General features: G+C 49.5%; 4 protein-coding genes and 1 long non-coding RNA gene across 10 annotated transcripts; 1 reads left to right on the top strand and 4 right to left on the bottom strand.

The window, feature by feature from the left end:
- The first annotated feature begins 319 nt into the window (after positions 1–319).
- On the top strand, positions 320–4476 carry lg18h10orf88 (linkage group 18 C10orf88 homolog). Of its 2 annotated transcripts, none has more exons than XM_061304817.1 (8): positions 320–630; positions 1089–1230; positions 2489–2695; positions 2763–2823; positions 2939–3133; positions 3224–3307; positions 3382–3557; positions 4239–4476. In XM_061304817.1, exons 1-8 carry the CDS (start codon positions 429–431, stop codon positions 4426–4428), a joined length of 1257 nt encoding a protein of 418 aa, XP_061160801.1. In that variant the 5' UTR covers positions 320–428; the 3' UTR covers positions 4429–4476. The 2 variants fall into 2 exon arrangements, with proteins under 2 accessions (XP_061160801.1, XP_061160800.1); XM_061304816.1 differs by having other exon boundaries at positions 1080–1230.
- On the bottom strand, positions 1749–3385 carry LOC133171439 (uncharacterized). The gene is made up of 3 exons (XR_009718788.1): positions 3204–3385; positions 2300–2898; positions 1749–2240 (listed from the first exon to the last, which is right to left on the bottom strand). It is a non-coding gene; the product is annotated as an uncharacterized LOC133171439 (long non-coding RNA).
- Positions 4462–8274, bottom strand: LOC133171436 (serine protease HTRA1B-like). 3 transcript variants are annotated; one of them, XM_061304814.1, is made up of 10 exons: positions 7662–8274; positions 6479–6578; positions 6298–6412; positions 6141–6230; positions 5824–6018; positions 5713–5745; positions 5531–5645; positions 5399–5456; positions 4939–5034; positions 4462–4846 (listed from the first exon to the last, which is right to left on the bottom strand). In XM_061304814.1, exons 1-10 carry the CDS (start codon positions 8257–8259, stop codon positions 4678–4680), a joined length of 1569 nt encoding a protein of 522 aa, XP_061160798.1. In that variant the 5' UTR covers positions 8260–8274; the 3' UTR covers positions 4462–4677. The 3 variants fall into 3 exon arrangements, with proteins under 3 accessions (XP_061160798.1, XP_061160797.1, XP_061160796.1); XM_061304813.1 differs by having other exon boundaries at positions 6479–6581; positions 7662–8188; XM_061304812.1 differs by having other exon boundaries at positions 5713–6018; positions 6479–6581; positions 7662–8189.
- A 4725-nt stretch (positions 8275–12999) lies between these two features.
- LOC133143223 (microtubule-associated protein tau-like) lies at positions 13000–19260 on the bottom strand. 3 transcript variants are annotated; one of them, XM_061265062.1, is made up of 11 exons: positions 17464–17896; positions 17112–17203; positions 17010–17047; positions 16838–16883; positions 16501–16748; positions 16331–16423; positions 16126–16218; positions 15469–15550; positions 15287–15393; positions 14452–14551; positions 14117–14294 (listed from the first exon to the last, which is right to left on the bottom strand). In XM_061265062.1, the coding sequence occupies exons 1-11, from the start codon at positions 17499–17501 to the stop codon at positions 14266–14268; spliced, it is 966 nt and encodes a 321-aa protein (XP_061121046.1). In that variant the 5' UTR covers positions 17502–17896; the 3' UTR covers positions 14117–14265. The 3 variants fall into 3 exon arrangements, with proteins under 3 accessions (XP_061121045.1, XP_061121044.1, XP_061121046.1); XM_061265061.1 differs by lacking the exons at positions 14452–14551; positions 17464–17896 and adding an exon at positions 19131–19260 and having other exon boundaries at positions 13000–14294; XM_061265060.1 differs by lacking the exon at positions 14452–14551 and having other exon boundaries at positions 13000–14294; positions 17464–17898.
- Positions 19261–19606: 346 nt separating this feature from the next.
- On the bottom strand, positions 19607–24104 carry LOC133142945 (uncharacterized protein K02A2.6-like). Its single transcript, XM_061264603.1, has 2 exons — positions 20226–24104; positions 19607–20149 (listed from the first exon to the last, which is right to left on the bottom strand). Exons 1-2 carry the CDS (start codon positions 23877–23879, stop codon positions 20024–20026), a joined length of 3780 nt encoding a protein of 1259 aa, XP_061120587.1. The 5' UTR covers positions 23880–24104; the 3' UTR covers positions 19607–20023.
- Between the last annotated feature and the right edge of the window lie 1032 nt (positions 24105–25136).

The following is a 25136-nucleotide window of genomic DNA, read 5'->3' as shown; positions in this document are numbered from 1 at the left end:
TAAAATCAAACTGTTGTGACACTTTTCCTTTTTCGCTCCAGACCAAAAAAAGGGTTCATTCCTTTGTGTGTGTGTTTGTGGCGTGAAATCTAAAGCGACAATTTCCTGGATGAACCAAAGCGGTCATTGGAGTGCACGTAAGGTTAGCCTTTTGTCAGCTAAGTGGGCACACGAGCAAATATTTGTCACCCTTTCTCATGATTCACTTTGCACATTGTATTTCTTTTGCCGCTATTTAAAATGGTTCTGGTTAGGTATGCATACTAAACTATACCCTTGTTCATTCAGCGACCGTCAATTAATTATGACGCATGCGTTGATGACGTAAGGTTCCTGCGACCGCGTCTCACAACAAACATGTCAGCCGTGAGAGCGAATCGTTCAAAGGTTTGGGTTAACTTCATAAAAGTGACTGAAGAATCTGCTCAATGCACCATTTGTCAGAAAGTAGTTGCTGCCAAGGGGGAAATACGAGCAACCTTATGACGCACTTGGAGTGTGCTCACGGGATAAAGCTAAAAGACCGCCCCGTGTTAGACTGTTTACATGGAGCGGCTAATGCTAATGCTAACGCCACAGCTTTAACGACTCCTTCCAGCTCTTGTGACCATGCTTTGACAACGAGTCACGGTAAGTAGGCTTGCTATGTTATATCCGCTAACATACCTGGCCGTTAATGTTATGTTGTATTGTTTTTCTGCAAAGCTACCACAGAAGTCCGCACGCAAGAATGCCCATTCATTCTCGCTAAAAGAGGGAAAACAAAACAAAGATGACTAGCAATTCATAAAGCATTCATTTGAAATGGACAGCATCACTGTCACTTACTTGTTACTTGTTGTTGACTTGTTAAAAGCTTACATTGAAGGTGTTACATGTTATTACCCCTTGCAACAATAAAATGGTTGTTAAAAATGAATATTTTTTTATATCTTCTTGTTCACATCTTCAATCAATCAAAAGCTAAATATTGCTGTTTGTTTTACTTGCAAACAAATCAGTGAGAGCATTGATAAATGTTGACATCAATTAGGAGTATTGACATTGCTAAAATTCTAACAATATGCATCCCTATCGAGCCCCCACAGTAGACGTGGCTGTGAAGATGGGACCGGCCTGGCGGTGTCAGGACGAAGGCCGCAGCCCGGCTGACGTGATGTTTACGGTGGACGCCATGGTGCCGGATAATGATGGCAGCGAAGAGGAACAGAAGCTGATGCAGACACTCGGGTAGGAAAGCCACTTAGGTTGAGAATGCCAGTAGAGCGATAAGCCCCCAATTTTTCATCTGTTTTTGTAATGTTCCGCTTCCGGTTGTTTGGCCACCAAGGGCCAGTGCAAGACCCAAGAAGATAGCAAGATTGTTTTCTGTGATGTTTTTCCGTTGCTTAAGTTAAAGGGCTGTTCAAGATTCAAGAGGTTTTATTCGCCATGTTTGAGCGTGCCAAACAAGGAATTTGACTTCGGTAAATCGCAGCCTCTGTTCAACATTTAGGTGATTAACAACACTCAGGACATGTGAAAAATGGCAAATATTCTCAAACATCCCCTGATCTTAAACTCCCAAGAGGGCAAGGGTATAACTCAAAACTCCAGCTAGGGGAAATGAGAAACCTTGAGAAGAGACCACAGATCGGAGGGTCCCTCTTCCAGGATGACCAGGCTGCAATGGATGCAGAGGACTTGTAGTACAAACAGTGTAGACAATTCAAAAAAGGTGTGGAGAGCAGGATGTTATTGCACAGTAATGACTCTGAGACTCCAAGAGTGGTGTGAATTCATCAGAGCAACAGCCTGGGGGAAGAAGCTGTCTCTGTGTCTGCTGGTTTTGGCGTACAGAGCTCTATAACGCCGTCCGAAGAAGAGTAGTTCAAACAGACTGCAACCTGGGTGAGAAGGGTCTGTAGAGATGTTCCTTGCACGTTTCCTGGTCCTGGACAGGTACAAGTCTTGGATAGATGGGAGGTTGATTCCAATGATCTTTTCTGCAGTCCTGATTGTCCGTTGCAGTCTGTGCTTGTCTTGTTTGGAGGCCGATCCAAACCAGACAGTGATGGCGGTGCAGAGGACAGACTGGATGATGGCAGTGTAGAAGGTCTTCAGCAGCTCTCGCGGGAGGTTGAACTTCTTGAGCTGTCTCAGGAAGTACAGCCTCTGATGGGCCTTCTTCCGGACAGAGTCTATGTGGCCGGTCCATTTCAGGTCCCGAGAGACTGTGGTTCCCAGGAACTTGAAGGTGTCTGTGGAGAGAATAGTATTACTGCGGATAGTGAGGGGTAAAAGTGGTGAAGGGTCTCACCTGAAGTCCACTGTCATCTCCACGGTCTTGAACGGGTTCAGCTCCAGGTGGTTTTGGCTGCACCAGTGGACCAGCCGCTCCACCTCCTGTCTGTACGCAGTCTCATCACCGTCCTGGATCAGTCCGATGAGAGTGGTGTCGTCTGCATACTTCAGGAGCTTCACAGCTATCTATTAAACTGCGTCTCAGGGGCGACGGTGTCCTGTTGGAGAGGGCGGATGCCAACACGAGCGAACCCTGCGTCCTGATGCTGAGCTGCGGCCTCGCCGGGGTCGCCGCCATCGGCCGCCTGACGATAATCAGCGAGGCGCAGACCATGGAGGTATACCTGCCCACGGGGGAATACTGCGGCACTGTCCGGGGCCAGAAGCAAGACCACATCCAGGATGGCGACAGGTCAATAAGCCTCCCGCCCGTGATTTCCGAGGCCTGTGTTGGACTTTTTGTCGTTGTGTGTGGCCAGAGGACCTTTCTACAGGAAGCAGCTGGACCTCGACGACACGCCGTCGTCATGTGACGTGAAGGTGATGAAGCGCACTCACTTTTGCACCGTTTCCAAAATCTCCCGGCATACCACCAACCGCGTCCGAGTCAGGACTCTGTGGAAAGAAAACAAAAATCAAATCCCTCCCCCCTCAGCTGCTCTCTCTGGCGGGTCGTAGCAGCGTGCTGCTCTGCGGCGTGGTGGTGGCCCTCCGGCCTCTGCAGCCCAGCCTGCCCCGAGATGCCGGTGCCATCGACCTGCAGCAGGTCCAGAGTCTGGTGAACGGAATGGGCGGCGACCTCTCGCCGGGGGCTCAGAACCTCATGGACATGCTGCACTTCCAGCAGAAGGTAGCCAAGTGCACGCAAGATGACCGACACGGCCATGAATGGCAGCAAATGTGAATGCGACTGTGCTCACCACATGGTGCTTGCCCTCAGAACCAAAGCAGCTTTCTGCCGCTCCTGATGGGCGGGGGACTCTTGTCCTCTTTGGCCACCCCACCGTGTGTTGGGACCATACAGGTAGCGTATAGCATACTGCGCACGAATGGGACGAACCTGCCCTTGATTGACAAGGACTTGTTTTTGACACACAGGGTCCAGCGGACCTGCCAGGGCCCGCTCCTCCAGCTCCCGATGACCGGCTGGCCCAGATGACGCGCCGCTTCCTGTCGGGCAGCCGGGACAACGGTGCGGGCGCCGTCTCACCCGACTTGCTGCGCGAGCTCTGCGCTCAGCTGACACCACTCAAACTGGAGCGCAACAACACACAGTAGGTTACACAACTTACGCACATCCGTGCTAAAGTTAGCGGTATAAAACATGGCGTGCGTTTGCTACTATTGTCCTCGTGGGAAACATGTGAGGCGACAAAAATGGACAATGCTTCCAAACACAAATTTGTTTTCAATCTACTTTTGTAATCCCCTTATGTAACAACTTTCACCCCCCCCCCCCCCCCCCCCCTTTCTCCCAAGCTCAACCCTTTTCTTGCGTGTTTCATGTGCTGAGCTCATGGTGTTAATCTGTTTGGGCTTGGCGCTACAGTCTCCTTGCGGGATCATATGTTGCACAAGCGAAAACATTTTGGACGAACATCAATTCCGACATCTGCTTCAAGTCTTCCCATTCATGTCAACGCCTTCTTGTTTTGTGAGGTTTTGTCATACATTATCTAATCTTCCACAGCTGTCCCAGGCTTTCCAAAAAGTTTTTGTGGCGGTGAGCGAGTGACGGAGTTTTGCCGGTCAGCGCAGCTTCTTGCTGATGTTTTATTTTTTGTTTGCCATCAAAGGCAGAAACCAGAAATCTTCTTCCAAGTCACCAAATGAACTGGGCAAGCGCTTCTTAAAAGATCGGCGTGTTGTGGTTGGCTAGCGTGAGCTTAGCATCGTAATAAAAGCACAGCAAAGACTATTTCCCAAGCCCTAGAACGTTGTTGATTGTCCCTCAGGACAGCAGACGTGTCCATGGAGCGCCGCCTTGAGGAAATGGAGCGGCGTCTGAAGGAGCATGTGGACCGCCGCCTGGACGCTCTGGAGCACAAGCTGGACAGAGTGCTCCTCGGCGCCCTCCAGCAGGGGGAGCCCGCGGCCCCTATGCCCGACGACCCACCCGCGGCTCAGGTCCAGACAACAATGTAGACAACAAAAAAAGGCAATAAAACACCACCAAGATTCTGTTAAAAATAATTGTATTTTCATCCTTGAAAAATGGTCCTACACGTAAAAACAAGTCCCCAACACAAGTCAAGTCATTGAGCCAGCACAAGTGGCCACTGGTGGCGCGTGCGTCTTTGGTGTCTTTGCTTGCGACGCGTGGTCTCGAGGGTCGGTCCGTTCATGACGTCCTTAGCCTCGACGGGTGTTCCGCCCACGGCGCCGGGCGACTCGTCACGGCTCGACGTCGTCAGGCACGACTGAGAGGATGACGTCCTCGTTGCCTCGCCTCACCACCATCCGTAGCGTGTCGTCGCGCCTGATGGCAGCGCTCACGTCGCTCGCCGACGTCACGCGTTCGCCGTTGATGCTGATAATCACGTCGCTCTCCCGCACACCGGCGCTGGCTCGCAAAAAACACACCATCGGGCCGCCGTGAGTTTGCTGACCCGTGACGGAGTGTTATGTCATTTTCCATTAAGTTGGTACACTCACGCCTCGGCGGGGGTCCGGCTGAGGACTTCGATGACGTAAGCGCCCGAGGTGACGTCCGGGAAGTCCGACCGTCTGTCCTTCAGCTCCTTGGCCAGACTGGGGACAAAAAATGTCACTTTTTGCAACAGGAAATGATCCTTTGTGTTTCTTGCTCAAGATTTCCGTGAGAAGTTAATATGGAAGTAGGCTTGAAGCGTTCTGTTCTATTTCTATTGGTCACTAATCCTACTGGGCGGCCCAAAGTTTTTCTTGGCGTGATGGTGACAATGCGATGACCACTTGCAGCGTTCCCAAGCACATTTGTCCCACGTTTCCAGCGCTCTGTCATTATGCGCCACTCCGGCATGGTAATAATAGAGCGGCGCGAATCAGAGTATAGATCACGTTGTGGCATTTACAACACTGGGGCGTCTCCCACCACCGCCATGGGGTCACAATGTGTACATGCGCGTGCGCTCACGTTGGTGTGAGGCTCATCATCCTGATGCCGATGTACTTCTTCTTCCCGCTGTTCCTCCCTTGACCAAAAAGAAGCGTATTAAAAAACAATGGCGACAGAACAACAAACGTGTCCATGCGTGCTCAGGCGTACCTTTGACCTGGCGCTCGTGCGACTCTGCTAAGAATTGTCGTATTTTGTCAGACGGGATGGCAAAGGAGATTCCCGCCGTCACCTTCAGGGTGTTGATCCCAATCACCTCGCCGTCCTGCAAGGCGCATGTGTACGCACACTGGCCCATTTCTAAAGGACTCGGCGAGCGGACGAGCACTTACCAGGTTGACGAGTGGCCCTCCCGAGTTGCCGTACTGCCCCCGGAAAAGAGGAGCGCAAAAATGCAGGTCAAAGCAAGTTTGGGTCGCGTTTTGCCTTTTGGAGTCACTCACGTTGATGATGGCGTCGGTCTGGATGTAGTCCATGTCGGAGTTGTGGAGGCCCAGCTCCTTGCCTCGTCGCTGCGTGGTGCTGACGATGCCAGTAGTGACGGTGTTCTGCAGCGAGAAGGGGCTGCCGATGGCCACCACAAACTCGCCGGGGCGCAACTCCGCCGAACGGCCCAGCAGCAGAACCGGCAGCTTGGTCTGAAAGGTAAAACTGGGCCCATCAGTTCCCAGCGTGGCTCCTTTGCCTCAGCTTCATTTTGATTCTGGCTTTTTTTTTTTTTTATTTCTGCAGCTGCGTGTCAAAGTTGTACCCGACTCACAGGCACATTGATTTTGATGAGGGCGATGTCGGCCTTCTCGTCGACGTCCAAGATCTTGGCGTCATAGGTGGCGCCGCTCTTCAACTCCACCTGCGGGCGATACAGCGGACGTCACATCTCCGACCTTGACCTCGGCTTCAGGGCGGCTGCGGCGGACCTTCGCTCGATGCTTATTGGCCACCACGTGAGCATTGGTGACTATGAGGCCGTCCTCGGACACAACGAAACCCGAGCCGCTGGCCACCGCCACTTCCCGCTTGGAATAAACCATCCTGCGAGCAAGGGGGTGGATCGTTACGGCATGCCGACACCCAGCTACCCCGACTCGGTCGTCATACTTGCGGAAAAGTTCGATGTGGACGACGGCCGGCGCAATCTTCTCCACCACGTCGGCGATGAAGTTATACCTGGAGCGAAGACTATCGGGGTTCTTCTGACCTGCTGAAGAAAGGACGTCAGACTTCAGGAACTGCGGCGCCGCTACCCGATGGGCCCTCAGAGGTCAACATAGCGCTACGCTTGACTTCATTCAAGTGTTAGACAAGACAAACGCCAATGGCAAACGTTGATGGCTGAGCGAGTCCTAATTGGTTGTAAAGCCGAAAGGTGGGCGTGCGACACAGATAGCGGCGTGCTCCGACTGGTAAGCGCCTCGGTTCCAGAATGAGGTCAGGTGAGGACGTGCACTTGGCAACGACTTTAATCTCGTCCGCGGCCTTCTTTTCACGTCGGCGGGCCAATTCGAAAGCGATGAGCCACGAACCGCAATCCGATCCTATCTGATCCCATCTGGAGGCGGACGAGCCTCAACTGGTAAAGCTTTCTGAGTCACCGGGCAAGCGTTGACACTGGATCCCGGCTTGTCTGCACAGGGACCGGGAAAGAAAAAAATGTGCTCAAATCTGGCTTAAATAACGTCTGACCCACATTCGAGCGATCGACCAATCGTCTACCGGCCGTGAGTCATGGCAACAAACGCGCCGCAGACCTCATTCCAGGCTCCAAAGTTCTGTCGAGCGAGTTGACAAAACAGCCAGCAGCCTTCAGGATCCACTTCAAAGTTTTGGAAGGAAAAATACTTTTCTCATGCAGGAATGTCAAAAGTGGGTCACGGGACTGATTCGGTCCAACTTCAGACCAGAAGTTTGTTATAGAAACGATAGAAACTGAAATAATACCACAACGCGATTAACTGCAAAGAAATTTGGGCTTCTGCCAGCTACAGCTTGCAGACCCTCGGCGACCACTGTTTGAATCCATTGGCTTATTTGGAGACTTCGTCACTGCTTGCGAGATGGCAAAATGACAACAGTGTGTTGCCGTGGTGACCGGATGTCATTTCAACAATGTGGAACGTTCCAAGGGGAAACAACAAGTTTAGTCTGGGCGCGCATGCACGCACGCGCACAGCCGATGCCAACTTAGCACTTTTGTAGCAACTTTGCAGCCAAGCTGGGTATTTCACACACCCTATTTCACAAATCTGCGCCCACACCCGCTCCGACGACCACTGCAACTCACCATGGCCGCACGCGCCTCTCTGGACAAGGATGACGGGCGGCCGCCCGGCCTGGAGAGCGCGGACGGTTTCGCGTCGGAGCTTGCAGACGTTGGCGTAAGTGATGCCGTCGCTGCCGCAGGCGGGCTCGGGGTTGGCACACGCGCACACGCCCGCCCTGGCCCTGCGCCGCACCGTGCTCGTGGCCGCCACGCCGTCGCTTGTCGTGCACGTCAAACCGTCGCCGCAGCGCCGCTCGTCCTCGCCGCACGGGTCACCTTCGTCGGCGGCGCACGCCCAGCAGCAGTCGCATGCATCCAGCGCCACCCCGGCCGGGCACTCGGCGGGCGAGGGTGGCGGCGCGCAACGCGACGGGTCGCACGTCTCGGGGCAGCCGATGGCAGAGCGCTTGGAGCGCCAAAAGGCGTTGGCGGGGGCGAGCAGCGCGCACGCGAGCACTAGCGCGATCATCATGCGTGGAAAGAGAACAGAAAATAAGCGAGTCCTGACAATTGAAACTTGCAAAGCTGGCGGCCAAGTGAAGCTGTGCTGACTTGGTGCGCTTTTAAAGGATTGGCCAGCGCCTGTGACGTCAGCGGGCGGGGAGGAGACGCGGACCATATTTTTGTTTCTTTGAGATAAAAAAAAAAAAATCATGACAATTATACTTTTGGGTGGAGAACAAGCCTTGTTCTTCTGTGAAAATCAGAGGCGGTATCCCACTTCTTCACCCATATTTCACCGTGAATAATTAGTGGAGTTTTTCATCTTTTTTCTTTACATTTTACATGAAACATTAGAGTTCTGTTTTTCTCTTTAAAAACACAAAACACTTGTATAAGCGGATTTGCGTAATGAATGCGCTCATACACACGCGCGCGCGTGCGCGCACACACACACGCATGTCGTGCTTTATGAGCCCAGTCGGACGAGCGCACATATTTGAAGAATTAGTGATGAAGGACAGGCCAAGACAACACCCTGTCCTCTCCTCTGTGCCAGGCGTCGGCGTCGCTATAGCGCTCGCTGGTTTGTTTTAAGAGAATAAACTGTTGGGCTCTGGATCGGGCCCACCTGGAAGAGTCCAACAAATGGACCCCAACCACATGTGAAAGCGCACTAACACTCTCGGCCCGCAGTCCTGCCATCCAGCTCAGCCCCGCTCCGAGCTCGACCCAGGCTCACGTCTTGCTCCAGCGATGACCTGCGTTCAAGAAAAAAAATGTCCTCGAATGTGTTGATGGCCAGACCAAACACAGTCTTCCCGGAACTCCTGCGTACATGCTGCCATCAAATTCCACTCAGCTTGACTCAGGCAGTAAGGATGTCGTAGTGTGCGTGCAGCTGTGGCCTCAGAACTTGGATGAGATGTCATATTGGCGCGGCTGTCACACGCGCGTCACTTTTCACCTTCATTTAGTGTTTTCAATATTGTTTTGGGCCATGGTTCCGATTGACGTTCTTGATGTGATTCATTTATTGACTTGAATGTTTTACTTGTGACGTGCCTGTCTCGTTTTTTAAATTGTTATTCAGTATTTTATATAGTTGGTGACTTTTTATTCATGATGCTGGTTCTTGTGACTTTTTTTTTAATGTTTCCTTTTTTCACTTAATGTGGTTCTTTGAATTTTTTTTTTTTTTTTTTTAAACTTTGCTTTGTATCACAGACGGTACCTACACCGGACAACACCCAAACACCTCCAAACAAGGAACTGACGTAACTGGTGGAAGTGACGTCACTCCCGTGGGTCAATTGGAGGCGGCAGAAAGTTCATCAAGAACAGGTGCGTGAGCAAGATGGCGACAAACAACAGTTTGTTGCTTTTTGCTTGCTTGTTGTTCACACAAAGTTACAATAACATACCGTAAGATATACATTACCGTATTTAATCAATATTTATGGCGCTAGACCAGGGGTGGGCAAACTACGGCACGCGGGCCACATCCGGCCCACGGGACCGTTTAATCCGGCCCGCCAACCCTGAAAAAATTGTATTATTAAACTTTTTTTTTGGGTCATTTTGCCTGCAATGACTGCAGTAGATGGGGGAAGCGCTCGCCTGCGCATTTACTACCGGAAGCCGTGTCAGAAAGCTCGGTGCACACTCAAGTGCGTATACGTACTCAGTAGTACGGAGTTGGCGCACTCGCGCTCTATTTGTATCAGTCCCGAATTTAGAGCGTGGGCTGTGACGACAGCATTCTTGTAATTCGCGCGCTGAGCTTTCAGATGCAGTTTTGCGCTAAAGCCACCCACAAACCTTCCCCTGGAATCCTTCCATTAAAATGAGTCGCCCAAGGAAAAGCAAGGTGGACACAGTGCCGAGCATTTAAAAGAGAGTGGCCAATTTGGCTCGACGTACGCGACGTGACGTTCAGCCACATGAACGTCAACATCAACCCGTCACAGATCGAGGTAAACGGACCAACACCTCGGATCTCGCCTAAGAATTGCCACAACAAATTTTACTCCAGACTATGACGCACTAGCAAAAAAGGGAGACCAACAACACTGTTCCCACTGAAAATGAAGGGGAGGCATTTTGAATATGATTTGTACACATCGCAGGGATTGAAACTAGCGACCATTCTCGTTTTCAAACAATGCAGGATGCTCAAGGACATTGATGCACCACTTGTTTGGGACTAATCTTAACCTGTAAAGTTCTTAAGGCTTACTTTAAGGAAGTGTTTCTCGTTTCCTCACCTCTGTTACCAGGTGTTTGTGAGTTAAAACTCTGCTCTGATTTTCAGATACCCCTCACCGTGTTGCCGTTTTGATTACTTTATTTGGATGTATGCGTTCACCGATTCTTCAAGATAATATATTTGGTCAGAATGTTTGCCGTTTGATGTGATCTCATAAGATCTTTCATTAATCTGACCTGCAGGCACTGAAGTGATGGAGACTGTTATTCATAATAACAGTCTTGTATTTTATGAGAATCACTGGTAGCAGTTTTTTAGTGAATTATTATTATTATTTTTTAATGCTGTTAATAAATGCATTTGTTTTCAAAAAACTTGTTTGGAATATCCATGCTTTACTACCTACTAAAGGCCAAAATCTTTTATGCAATGACCTTTACAGGTCGCTTATATTAATTCACACAAACACTACGTCCTTCTGCTCCTGGTTCGGCCCTCCGGTCCAAATTTAGAACCCAGTTCGGCCCGCGAGTCAAAAGGTTTGCCCACCCCTGCGCTAGACTTTTGTTAAGAGGCTTAAAGTCGAGCGTGTCTCTCGTGATAGCCGCATGCTAACAGTATACGGATGAGGTAAACCTAATTCTGTCCGAGAACTATGACCCTAGTGCCGAATTTTCTCGTATTGATGAGAAGACTATACTAATTATCAATTGAAGAAATGGCTTGTGTAAAGAGGGCAGAAAAAATTGAGAAAAGGAGCCGACCGCGGTGGTACGTCGACACAATATTATTCCCTCCAAAACATTCACATTGGTTAGTTTCAACAAGCTATCTTTATACATCTGGTTTTGTAGAGTCAGAAAGTTATTTCAGATGTGACGTGTGAAGCCACCGCCAATTCGGTCCGGGCGCAAACAATAACATCATTATGAACAATTTTTGATGCGATATCAGGATTTGCTGATCCCACCAGTATAATTCTTCTTTCTTTTAGAAACAATTTACCGTACATTTTGGACTATAAGCCGCGACTTTATTCTCAAATTTTGAACCCTGCGGCTTATAGTCCGGTCCGGTTTATATAGGATGTTTTCCGTGATTTTTGTGATGACTTGATCACTTTTATACACTCGTAAAAAGGCTGTGGACTGCTGTTGTGCGGCACCGCTTTGCTGGGCGGAGGGATATGTGACACGGTCACTGGGGAGAAAAGTAGTATGTTGATCGCATGTCCATCCGCCAGGCAAATAGTGCCGTATAATTCACACAAAGAAGAGACCGAACGAGATCAAGACGGACATTACTGAAAGGAAGCTTTTATACACAAACTGTCATTATGGGGGACAAAATAAATGCATATGATGCCGCTTTTAAGTTAAAGGCAGTTGATGTTGATGACATTGTGTTGCCTCACCCTTTTCTTTATTTCCCGGTCACATCTTCTTTGGAGCGATACGTGTCGCTCGCTAGTTTAATGTAATTTAGCGCTTCGTGCATGAATAAGATTAGCATGAACAGACCCTCATCACACTAGAAGAAATGCATAAAAGCGACGATGAAAGAGAGACTGAGAAAGTGTGAGGCGAAGGATATCTAACACTATTCCAATCGGACACTGAGGAGGAAGACTTCGATGGTTTCAGTGCACAGGAGGAAGATGAAGACGATGAAGTACTAGTATGTTTTTTTAACCAGCCCTGTTAGTGCTGTGCTACCGTGTTGCTGCTGTGTTACCGCTGCGTCTGAGTGACTTTTACCGGTATGTTTTTTTTTAATCCAGCCCCATTAGTGCTGTGTTACTGCCGTGTTGCTGCGGTATTACTGCCGCGTCACAGGCAGTGTTTGGAAAGAAATGTTAAATTGTGTTATTAAAACTTTAAAAAGGCTTTCTGTGTACCATCTTTCTTTAATAACTCACGTACACACTTCCGTGTTGCTGCAGTACTACTGCTGCGTCACAGCCAGCATTTAGAAAGACATGTTAAAGTATGTTATTAAAACTTTAAAAAAGATTTCTTTGTACTGTCTTTCTTTGTAAATAACTCGTGCGCACGTGTGGGTTATAGTTTGGTGCGGCTTATATAAGAAAAAAACTCAAATATCCCCAAATTTTAGCTGGTGCGGCTTATAGTCCGGTGCGGTTTATAGTCCGGAAATTACGGTATGTGTTTTTGATGAGGAAAATTGACGTTAGCTTGTCTTTTGAATGTTCTCAATGAGCTAACTGCCATTTGTTTGCCTGTCCGATTATGGCACCGTAACAACTTTAGTATTGCTAAATTTCTGAAGAGTAGGACGAACCACCACCCAAAGTCTTACGCACAATCCTCTTGCAATTATAATTTCCAAAGGGGTCAGTGCAATATGTTTGATTTTGTGCAAGTGGAGTAAGTCAATCCAGAATACGACGCAGAGGGCAATCATATGTTCACAGGTTGAAGTGAACAAGAGAATGAATTATGGTAGCAAGGAGTCCCCGCTACCGGACACGAAGTGACGACAGAAACGTTGACGGGCCGTGGTGAAAAACTAAACAAAAATAACAGGACGTTAATCCTAAAAGTGTCTGCGTCAGTTTGTCGTAAACCTCATCTCCTAAAAGTCCTTAAATCTCTACAGATTCTTTTAGCGACGATATATAGGTATATATTTTTTATTAGCTATAGACCTCAAACGTCAACAAAGAATAAAAAGACTAAAAAGACTCGGGTGACTCTGTAATCTTTATTGTTAAACACAAACATTAAATGCGCAAATACAACGATCACATTTGCACCACTGTACAGCTTGTGAGTTGGTTACTATGGAAACCGGCTCACGGAGATCATCGTCTTCGTCTCGGTCGTCAAGTGACACGTTAGAAGAAGTTAGTTAGCATGCAACTCATCTCTGGTAAGAAAACACGACACACTGTGGACAAAAGTGGCATTACCCTGCAAACGCACAAGCATCGAATCTGGCGGCTCCGTGTGGAAAAAACCCAAAACAAATGGCGCTTGGCTTCACTTCCTTTTGGCAACTCATGCAGGAAGTGATGTCACAGCAGGACCCCCCCCCCCCCCCTCCCCATTGGCTATATACTTTACAAAGACCCATTACTGTCAATCAACTGGAACTATAAATAGATATTCTACGGAAGATGAGGTCGGACACCTGCCCAAGGATTTCCGATCACACGAAGGTGAAAATATGCATCAAACATCGACAACAAAATGGCGGCACAGGAAATCGACTTGCGTCGCTCACTTCTCTCAACTCAACTGACAATACTGCTCAAAAGCGCTTGACGTTCCTCATTTGGCCAACAACGTTTCTAAACATCGCCGCCCCGCCTCAAGAGCAACGGACGGCGGCAACGTTGTCATCAAACTCGGACAAGATAGTGACAACTGAAGATTGGCAGGCCGGCAAGCCTCAAAACGGGCACAAAGGAGGAAAGTGAAGACAACTTGGATTCAACGACAGCAGCCAACGTCCCTATGAAAGAGGTTAAGATGCGGGGGTGCTAAAATGATTGGCTCCAAGATGGCAATTGATCAACAGGACTGTTTTGTACTTTAAAATTTCGGAAGGCCCGAACGGCTGAGAGCAATTGGCGGTGAATGCGGCACTCCAAGTCAAATGGCCCTAATACGAATTACGATCCAACCGTGACAGAGGCTACGAAAAGTCCGGTGAGAAGGAGGATGGGGAAGGTGACGCAGCGGGACAAGGAAGAGGAGGGGGGTTGGAGTTTGGCAGGGCCCTCACAGCCCCTGCCGGGCGAGCGAGCGAGGCGCTGACCCGGTCGGCCGGCAGGGCCCTCACAGCCCCTGGCGGGCGAGCGAGGCGCTGACCCGGTCGGCCAGTGTGGACAGTTGGGGCGGATCTGCCATGTTGAGGCTGCCGGACGACGACACGGTGCTGAGCTGGCGGGTGGGCGAGTCCTCCAGGGAGATGATCTCGGCGCCGTGGTCCGTACGCGCCTTGGCGCTCTCACGGAAGTTCAGCTTGTGGCTCTCGATCTGCGAGCACGCAAACACACAAAGGCGCACGGTCGTCACCAACGGGGCTCACTTTCAGGGCCCTTTGTGCCCGTCCGAAGTTTCATTGGAGAAGCAAGCGAATGATGTGAACGCCAGCTACCGAAGATGATGATGACGACGACGCGTCGCTACTTACTGGCGTCCTCCATCTTGGCGGCTGCCGGCCAGACTGTCTGAGATGAGTGAGGGGGGGCGGTGGCGGCGTGGGAAGGGCTCAGCTCGCCTTTCTTCCCTCGCTAGGCCGGACGGGTAAGGTAAGGTAAGGTAAGGGGAGGGGTGAGACGCATGCAACAAAAATAAACGTGATGGAGTCAACAGAAATGAAATCCAAGTGCAAACTGAAATAATAATGATGATGATGAGGAGGAGGAGGAATGCGCCGAAGGAGGGACGAAGCAGACTTCAAATCACCCACACGCGGCATGCGCCGACTCATTTCACTGTCCCTTTTTTTTTTTTTTTTTAAGTTCTTTAGTTTTGGACTTCTGCTCTTGTGTTTCATGATTGTTGTGATTGTCCCATTGCTGGATGTGAACAGCTCTTGTAAAATGGACTCTCCAAATAAAGTTGTAATGGATTGGATTTGTTTTTGTTGACTGATTTTATCATTTCAAAATAAATCTCATATTTATTCATTTGATCATTAACTGTTGCATCACAAATGAGTATTCTGATTATTCTGGATTATTAAATGCTATTTGTTATTACTAAGATTGCAGAAAACTTCAGCAATACTCAACAAGCATGATTTATCGTTTTGGAATAAATATTTATATGAACAAGTATGAGTAGTAGCTGCTGTAGTCGTATTGAAATTGTTTAAATCTGGGATGAACTGAATTCATAATGACCAGCTCGGACAGGCACAAGGACAAGTCGTCCATTAGGACCGATTGTCCCATGCATAGCGAACCGGACGGTTTTCCTGTGTACCCTTGCACCCCTAATTAGCAGGTCTCGGGGTATGTTACCTTTTTCTGTCCACCTCCTGGCACGTGACTGATGTTTCCAAGTGAGCCCACCTTGGATTGAACTTTGAAATCCAGCTTCTCATTTTTTATCTCCACATTGCCGCCACCTGGTGGACACAAAATTAGCGCCCATCAAGTGATTGTGGGTCAACCCACTTGACCGGATGTATGCGTTTGTGCACCTGGTTTGTGGTGGATGTTGGCTTTGGAGCCGCACTTGGATGACACGCTACTCAGGTCCACTTTTTTGTGGACGATTTGGACCTGACGGGAGAACAGAGGCCACGCTCAAATCACTCATGGGCAAGTCACGGAACGTTGCCACACCGCCACCCCCCACACCATTTTGGCACGTCTACGTTTCCCCATCATACAGCTGCCCTGCGGAGCGTCCGGCAGGTCAAAGATCAATTGGGAACGGAACATGACGGACACACAAGGGGCGCTTCAGTAGCAGGCCTACTCGTGTTCAAAGTGAAAGATGGCTGTGGTCTGGTCTGGTGGTGGTGAGGTGGTTCAAGGATTTGCTCCTTGAAGGGAGGGGGGGAGGGTTATGAGCTGTCCATCAGCCCATCAGCAGTGAGCTACTCACATTGCCGCCACCGGGGACATGTTTAATATTATCTTTGGAACCGCAGCGGGACTGCACGTTGCTCAAGTCCAACTTCTTGTTCACAATCTCAACCTGGAAGTCAACACGGCAGAGATGCCAGTTACCACGCCAAAAAGGTCCAGGCGCCACGACAAGGCACCGAAGGGGGACGGTTGAAGACGTGAGCGTTCATTCGAACGCGACCCCTACCAGGAGCGTGCGACGCAGTACCGAGATGGCGCCTCACCTTGCCGCCGCCCGGGGTGTGCTTGAGGTTATCTTTGGAGCCGCAGCGGGCTTGGACACCTGACAGGTCCAACTTCTTCTCCAGGATTTGAACCTGCACGAGAAGAAGAAGAAGGAAGCTGAAGGAAAGCAAAGTGCAGCACCACCTTGACTGGCTTGGCATGCTACGTGGCTGCTATGTCGAAGCGGTGACGGGTCTCACTCACATTACCGCCTCCAGGCACGTGTTTAATGTTGGCTTTGGAGCCACATTTGGACTGGACGTTACTGTAGTCCACCTTCTGGTCCAGGATCTGCACCTGCACAAGAAGAAGCATCTCCGCGTCAGCCCCAAAAGTCCCACCCGTCGCTGTTTTGCACCGACCGGAAAGCTTACCTTGCCACCGCCTGGCTGGTGCTTGATGTTTCCGGTGGATCCGATCTTTGACTTGACTGTCTTCAGGTCCGGCATGGGCGGCGCGGCTGCCAGAGTGGTCGGGGTCTTCAGGGAACCGGGCGACTTTGGGGAGCTCCGCACCACTGCTACTTTCTTCACCTTGTGGGCATCGCCCACCGGCTTGCCGGCCAACGCCTGACTGGAGGGAGACTTGGGTGTCCCGGGACTGCTCTGGCCGCTGGTGGCATCTGGAGCGTAGAGCGGACGTGGGTCACGTGACACCGCTCACGTGACGGGTTGGGTCGTGTTTCTATTGATCATCTCGGAGTGGATGTACCTGGCTGAGCTCTGATGGACATTTTGCTCACCGGAGTTTGAGACTTCTGCAATTTGCAAAAAAAAAAAAAAACACGACGGTGAGGTTGCTATCTGATTGGACGACGGCCGTGTGGACGTCACAATGCTACATTAGCACTAGTGCTAAAGGAGGACAGGCGATGAGGACGTACCTTCTCCGCGGCTCCGTTATCCATCTTGGCGGCATGAGCTGGGGGTCAAAACAAGAGGTCGTGAGGCGGGCCTAACTTGAGGGCGGCTAGGCCCAGGTTTACCTGCAACGCCATTCTCGTGATGGTGCTCGTTGAGGCTCAAGGCGGCCATGTTGGCATTGGCGGTGGCGTGGTCCATGCTGGCGACGGCGAGGCTGCGGAGGAGGACACACAATGAAGGACTGCGTGATGACATGAGGCACTTGCTGCCTCCGACACAAGATGGCTTCCAGTGGTCCGACTCGCACTAAACAACCAACGCCAAATGATGATGTCACTTTTCACAGTAACAGTGGCTGTGTCAAGCCGGACCGTGCACGCGCTCGTGTCCCATTTAGCGACGCTCCCTCGGCGCTTGTGGACAAAACCGCCATTCAGGCATCTGCATGAACGATTCCAAACAAGGCAAACACACCAGGATGGGGCCCGTGGAAGAGGCGTAAGTGTTAGCATCCTCGCTACTTTAACGAGCTTGTGGCTCGCGTGGATGTCATGTGGACTGGCGGTGGTCAGCAGCCGGGATTTTCAAAATTCACGTTGAAGTGGGCCTGGCAACCAGATGCAGACTTTTGTCAGGCCTTCATTTTGGGAAATTTCATCAGGTTTCTAACTTGCATTGATTGACTTTTTGCTTGCCAAGGTGACAAAGTGCCCATCTTCTGCATGCAACGATCCAGAAAGCCCGCCTTCCATTTCTAAAATCAAATCTTCAATGCTCTCACGACCCCAAAATGGGCCACGTGCGGCCGTTCACGCGCCAACGTATATGTTCACCCTCAAGCTCTTGGATTCAAAAGCCTGCTCAGATGCCGTCGATTCACCTCTCCCGGAAGAACAAACCAAGCTTAAAAAGTAGCAAACAGAGCAGGAGCACGCCCACTTGAGCAAACAGGATGTGCGTCCCGTTCCGCTGACTGTGTCACAGCTTGCCTGTGATTGGACGCCACCAGAGGAGCGCCCAACAATTTTGACCCGCCGCAGCTCCACTTTGCGCTTGATTGGTCCTGACCCACTTGGCTGTTCCAGGCCGGCGCGCACGCATGCGCACACTCAGTCACAAAAGAACACATTTCTGTTTTTTTGCACCTCCTGGCTCGCTAATGCTAATGCTAGCTTGATACCTGAACGCCTCATACTAACTTATGCTAAGTAGCCTCATCTCAATGGAGCTGTGTTGTCATTGACACATGCCCTGAGGCCTTGAGCCCACATCACCCTGAATGACCCCACATCATTTTTGGCAGCACTGTTATAATGATCAGTTTGCTTGTGTTGCTCCACCATTTGTGTTCAAATATCCACTGCTTCTGCAACAGCAACTATCTTTGCTGACTGTTGAGTTTGAGTTTGCTTGTTTAGGTCAATCTCCATGTTTTGTGTTGAGTCAACTGGACTCCTTTCAAATTTATTACAAATAAATTATTGGCTCTCTGTCAGTTCATTTTTGTGAGTTCATTTGAGCCACTGGCACCTTGCGAGCTTGTGGCTCAAGTGAAAGAGACCGTTCGTTTCTCAAAAAAAACAACGTGGTGGTGGTGTCACTCGCATCTAGAGGCGAGTCTGAAAAAATGCCTAGCTGCATCGTGCCAGGACAAAGAATCTGTGCACATTCTATTATGTGCATCTTGAACTAGATCGGGAAAAAAGGCCGCACGCGAAGAAAACGTCAGCATCAAATGGGAGGGAGGTCGAATGCAAGAATATTCGGGGGGGGGGGAATGGTACCGTCAGCCATCGTTGCTTGTATGCTCTAAAATAAAGTAGTAGGCCTCTCGAAACGTGCACGCGCGACACAAAGAACCGCGCACGCTCGTACATCGGCGGGAGAACCTGCTCGAAGGATGCCGCGCGCACGCGCCGAACGACGCCCGTCGACCCGCGCACGCGACCGAGAGCTTTAAAAAAAACACGTCATGGAATGACACATTGCAGCCGAAACGCAATATTGTGACATTCTGCGTGCGTGAGCCGACGCGGACGCGCACGGTACCGTTCACGGCTGGTTGATGGAGCGAATGCGGGCCGCTCGGCATTTTTTTCTGCGGAATTGTGCAAATGGGTCTCGATGGCGCCGGTTCTTACCTGCGTGCAGTTGCAGACGTTTCGTTCTTCTTCTAGCTGAACGGCGCGCACGCAAGCGCGGCTCCTCCTCGCTGTACACGTTTACGCCACTGGGGGGCGTGCGCGCCCTGGTTGGAACGCAAAGTATGCATGGAAAAGGGAGGAGGGGTCTGATTGCAGGTGGAGATAGATGCTCGGCTCTGCTGTGACGTGAGAGGGAAGCAGCTGATTGCCATGGAGGAGCAAGGCCTTCCTCTTCATGCCTTTCCTCACGTCAGGTGCACAAAGCGCATCCATCCATCAGGTCTGCTTCTTCCTTAGCTGCAAGTTGGCATTAAGGTGCAGTACAATTTGTGGATTGCACCCGTTTAAAAAATCAGCCAGCCTTGTCACATGTTCCCCACAAGTTAGCAATTTTAAAATGTGATGATCTCACCAAAGTCTTATTGTATTTCTATTTCCAGGGACAGTACAACCCCCCCCCCCCCCCCCCCCCTGTCGCGTTTCGGGCGTAAGGATTCAACCAACACTTTGTAGAGCAACTAGACGGTCTTTATTTGCGTCTCATATCTTCTAAACTCGCAGCCATTCCACATCACCGGAACACCCCCCACCCCAACTTCCTGTTTGGCCCTTCAGAATAAAACAGCAGTACAAACACTTAACACCACATCCCCCTTTCTTTGCAAACATGAAGACGTACTAATTTTGCATGAAGGAAAAACTTTTTCTTTTCTTATAACACCACTCTTAAACATTTCCTTTTTCTTTTCATGTAACACCACTCTTAAACATTTCCTTTTTCTTTTCATACATACATGCTTATAAATCCAGTTTTTGTGGCCTTGTGACAACACGGCCAAACCTTGTTCTGACAGGACTTGTTGCCTTTGGAGTTTGGACAGGGGACTCACTTATGTTTGGTGTTGGTAAGGTATCCTCTGTTGGACTGATAGGTGTACTTGGGATTGCCATCTTTGGTGTAGTTTCCGGCATTGGCAGTAGATGATGTCTATTTCTCCTGATGGCTCCGGAAGGACCTTCAACCAGGTAAGAGCGGGGTGCTGAGTGAGAAGAAATGACAGTCCCTTCACTCTTAGTGTCCGTGATCCATACCGGTTGTCCTGGTGACAGTTGAGGAAGATCTCGCACACGATGTCGCCTGTTGTACCCCTCACTGTATTTCAACTTCATCTCCCCTTCCCTCGACGCCACAAAGCCCTTGTTCGGTAGTCTGGGAACAAGCAACGAAGGGAGCTGGGGCACTGGAGTGCGAAGTCTTCTTCCCATTAGAAGTTGAGCTGGGCTATATCCATTAGCCAAAGGGGTCGCCCTGTAAGCTAACAGTGCAAGATACGGGTCTTTTGCCTTCTTGAGTAGTCCTTTAACAGTTTGGACATGACGCTCAGCCTCACCATTGCTCTGTGCAAACCTTGGACTGCTGGTTACATGTCTGAAACCGTAGGCTGCAGCAAAATCTTTGAACTGTTGGCTAGAGAACTGAGGTCCGTTGTCACTGTAGAAGAATTCCGGAATACCATGTCTGGAAAAAATTGACTTTAGGTGTACTATAACGTCTTCTGATCTAGTGGGTGTCAGTTTAGCTATCTCCACGAATCTGGAATAGTAGTCCACCAGAAGTACGTAGTTGCTGTTGTTGAGTGTAAAAAGATCTGCACCTACTTTTTGCCATGGTCTCTCTGGAAGCTCGCTGGGCATTAAAGGCTCCACTGGATTGACACGTTCTTTAATGCACGTGGTGCAGTTTTTCACAAGCTCATTTATTTGGCTACTCAAACCAGGCCACCACACTGCCTCTTTCGCTCTCTGTCTGCATCTTGACATGCCCTGATGTCCCTCATGGAGAGCTACCAGGACTTTGTTGCGCATAGTGGTAGGAATAACAAGTCTGGTGCCTTTCAGTAACAGTTTGTCATGGACTGTTAATGTGTCTCTGTGTGGCCAATATGCTTTGATTGGACCTATGAGACGGCTGTAGTCTGGCCAGCCTCTCTGGCAAAATGACATGAGTTCCGAACATACACTGTCATTTTTTTGCTCTTCTTTTAATTGTGTGATATATGTCGAGCTAGCAGGTAGGTTTTTGACTATTTCGTTCACATAGATGTTTGTATCATTTAGTAGTTCCTCCGTAGCTTTAGAGTCTGTCTCTTGATTGACAGGTGCGCGTGACAGTGTATCCGCAGTGAGAAGTGCTTTTCCTGGGGTGTGTGAGATAGAGTAACTGTACCTCATGAGCCGTAGTCTGAACCGTTGAATCCTGGGTGGAAGTTCTGTTAGTGCTTGTTGTCCCAACAGGCTGACAAGTGGCTTGTGGTCAGTCTCTAGGGAAAAATGTCTCCCGATGAGAAAGTCTTTGAATCTTTCGCATCCCCACGTTAATCCAAGCGCTTCTTTTTCCACCTGTGCATATCTCTGCTCAGTCTCTGTTAAGGAACGTGAAGCATATGCTACTGGTCTCCACTCCTCACTCTCCTTCTGGAATAGGACTGCTCCAAGTCCATAAGACGAGGCATCTGCCGACATTTTCAAGTCCTTGTTTGGGTCATAGAGCGTGAGAACGGGAGTGGATGCCAGCTCGTTTTTCAACTGATCAAAAGCGTTCTGCTGCGCATGGCTCCAAACCCACTGGTTTTTCTTTGACAGCAGGTCTCTCAGGGGCTTGTCTTTTTCAGCCAGACCAGAGATAAACTTTCCTAACTGGTTAACCATTCCAAGAAAGCTGCGCACTTCACTGACATTTGACGGCTCCTTCATTGCTATCACAGCTCTTATTTTGTCCGGGTCTGGTCTGACTCCCTCAGCAGACAAAATGTGTCCCAGGAACTTCACCTGTTGCGTGCTCAGTTCACACTTGTCCATGTTTAGCGTGACACCGGCCGCTTGAAGTTTGTTTAGCACTGTGTGAAGTCTGGCGTTGTGTTCTGGTTGGTCCTTCCCCCAGATGAGGATGTCATCCATGTGACAAACCACGCCAGGCAGCCCATTGAGAATCATTGACATTCTCCGCTGAAAATGCTCCGGGGCTGAGGCAATTCCAAACGGAAGTCTGTTAAAATGGAAGCGTCCGAATGGGGTAATGAATGTTGTGTAGTGTGCTGACTCTGGTGCCAATGGAACCTGCCAGAAGCCTCTGTTTGCATCGAGCTTGCTGAAGACTTTTGCTCCAGTCAGGGATCCAAGTGTCTGTTCAACTGAAGGCAGGATGTACTTTTCTCTGCACACTGCTTCGTTGAGGTGGGTGAGATCGACACATATGCGCACTGAGTCACTCTTAGTAGGCACTGGGACCATACCTGAGCACCATTCAGTTGGCTCTTCAACTCTGCTGATCACCCCTATTGACTCCATTCTTTCCAGTTCCTCTTTAACTTTTCCCAACAAAGGAATGGGAACGCGTCTTGGTGTGGAAAGGGAAAAAGGCACAGCATCAGGTTTCAACTTTATAGTATAAGGTTGCTGCATTAAACCCAACCCTTGACATAACTTAGGGTAGTTCTCATTCAACATTTTAATGTCTATGCTATCTGCTCTAGACACAAGGTTTAGTTTGACACTTGCTGGCCTACTTAACAGCGCCATGTGTAAGTCTCTGATAACATACACATTTTCCTGAATCTTTTGTTCACCTTTACACAGTGTTTCTTTGCACATACCTAAAACATTGAGTGGAGTGCCACCTGGTCCAATCAATGGTCTATCTGGTTTACACAGCTCTGTTTCATTTTGGTTTATACAAAAGTACATCTGGGCTGGGATAACAGAAACATCAGCTCCAGTGTCTATTTTAAACCTGACTTTGTGGTTTCTGATGGTTATGTCTGCATACCAAGGATCTGAACCTGCATGTACTGAACCAAGGAATATAGGTGTCTCGTTACATTTCTCTGTTTCAATCATATGTACATTTTTAACAGATTTGCATACTTTACTGTAATGTCCTCTTTTACCGCATGTATGACAGGTTACATCTTTCGCTGGGCACTGTCCTTTGCCATGTGCTGGGCTTCTACCACATCTGTAGCACTGACTCTCATTTGGTGATTTAGCCATTTTGTGTTTTGGTAGACTTGGGGCTTTGTACGTAGAATACTTTTCTCTCTTGTATTTCACTGACACTGCATCTAGGTCCGCTTTCTTTTCCCCTCTTATATCGGTTTGCTGCCTCTTGATGACTTCTGACTGCCGGGCTTGGTTCACGGCTTTTTCCAGCGTCAAATCTTTGTCCATTTGGAGTCTCTCAGCTAAACTGGTGTCTCTCAGTCCCACGACGAGACGATCTCTTATTAACTCATCGTGCAAGGCTCCGTAGTTACAGTTTTCGGCCAACGCGTACAGGGCAGTGACAAATGAGTCTACAGTCTCATTAACTTGCTGTACTCTTTGGTTAAATCTAGCCCTCTCGTAAATTATGTTTTTTCTGGGCACAAAATATATGTCTAAAGTGTCTCTTACTGCTTGGTACTGATGCCTCTGCGCGTCCGATAAAGCTTGACCTCGAAGTATGTCGTCTGCTTCGTCCCCCATGCAGTAGATGAGCGTGTTCACTTGATTAGCTTCCGAACTCAGGTGCAGGTTGCTAGCAAGTCGGAATCTTTCAAACCTCCGTATCCACTTCTCCCATTGCTGTGGCCTTGAAAAATCAAATGCTTCAGGAGGCTGAATGGTGAATGTGGCATTCGGGGGCGGATTAGCCTGTTGCTGGTGCGGTGGAGTCGCCACGTTAGCTCCTGCGTTACCCTCCGACATCTTTCTGCGTGTGGCGAGGGCTACTTTTTCTTCCAGCACGACCTACTCTCAATCCCCGGCGAGTAAGCTCTTACAGTCGATCCCACTTCTGACACCATGTCGCGTTTCGAGCGTAAGGATTCAACCAACACTTTGTAGAGCAACTAGACGGTCTTTATTTGCGTCTCATATCTTCTAAACTCGCAGCCATTCCACATCACCGGAACACCCCCCACCCCAACTTCCTGTTTGGCCCTTCAGAATAAAACAGCAGTACAAACACTTAACACCACACCCCCCAGAACAAAACAAAAAAACATCCCAAGTTGCCACGACAAACCCTAATGCATTTTCCCCAAACGTACCAGTGGTCACCAGCGTTGGTGAACTGGGATGAGGGAGCGTTGAAGCTTGAAAAATGAAAGATTTTAGCAGCCAGACACTGTTGTTGAGCCATTGTTTGCACCGTGTTCTAGTGACCACGAGGCGGCGCAAGTTGACCAATGGAGGTGTGCCGGTGGAGTCGCATGTGTTGGCTGCACAGGGAGGTGAGACATTTTCTCTTCTCGCTTCACACAGCACCGATGTCATCGTTGTTGCCACCGCCGCAACAAGGCGGCATTATGTCAAAGCGTTTCAATCATATGAGTGGAGACAATCCACACTCTTAAAGTATTTCTTTTAATCCTGACGAGACGGCTGATTTGTCAGAAAGGCCTCTGAGGCGCGCCGAGCCGTGTGTTATTATTGAACCATGGGTGGCAACATGGAGCCTCTCCTCCCCACTCCCCCTACCTATTAGCATATTTATCATCAGCCTCGCAGACTTCAAAGTCAGCGTTTGCTTCTCTGAGAAACGGGGGGGGGGGCACGTTTTTTGTTCAGGAAGCCGGTGCAGATTGCAAAGGTGGTCCCGAGGGATCACGTATCCGTTGACTTCATTTGGACTGCCGCTGATGTCTTCTGCAGCGCCTCTCAATATTTGTTCGCCGCCAACCGCCATCTTGCGGCGCGAGCTGGCGGCAAAGCCACCCGTCGTCTACCGCTAACGCGCTCAAAAGCACGTGTCAGTATATATTTCTTTACGTATTATAATAATAATAAAAATAGTGCATTTGATTGAGGTCATAGCTATGTTATAAAATAGTGTATTTGGAAGCAAATCTCTTAACGGCAGGCTCTTTGCATATGACAGCGTGCAAAGGTGCCGAGTGGACCGTAGGTGTCGGTGTCCTAGCCGAGTCGGTCCAATCGGTTCTCAGATGTTGCCAGCGTGCG

This window comes from Syngnathus typhle, linkage group LG18 (genome assembly GCF_033458585.1).
Source record: "Syngnathus typhle isolate RoL2023-S1 ecotype Sweden linkage group LG18, RoL_Styp_1.0, whole genome shotgun sequence".
NCBI classification, from domain to species: domain Eukaryota; kingdom Metazoa; phylum Chordata; class Actinopteri; order Syngnathiformes; family Syngnathidae; genus Syngnathus; species Syngnathus typhle.
This window is presented reverse-complemented; position numbering and strand designations above follow the sequence as displayed.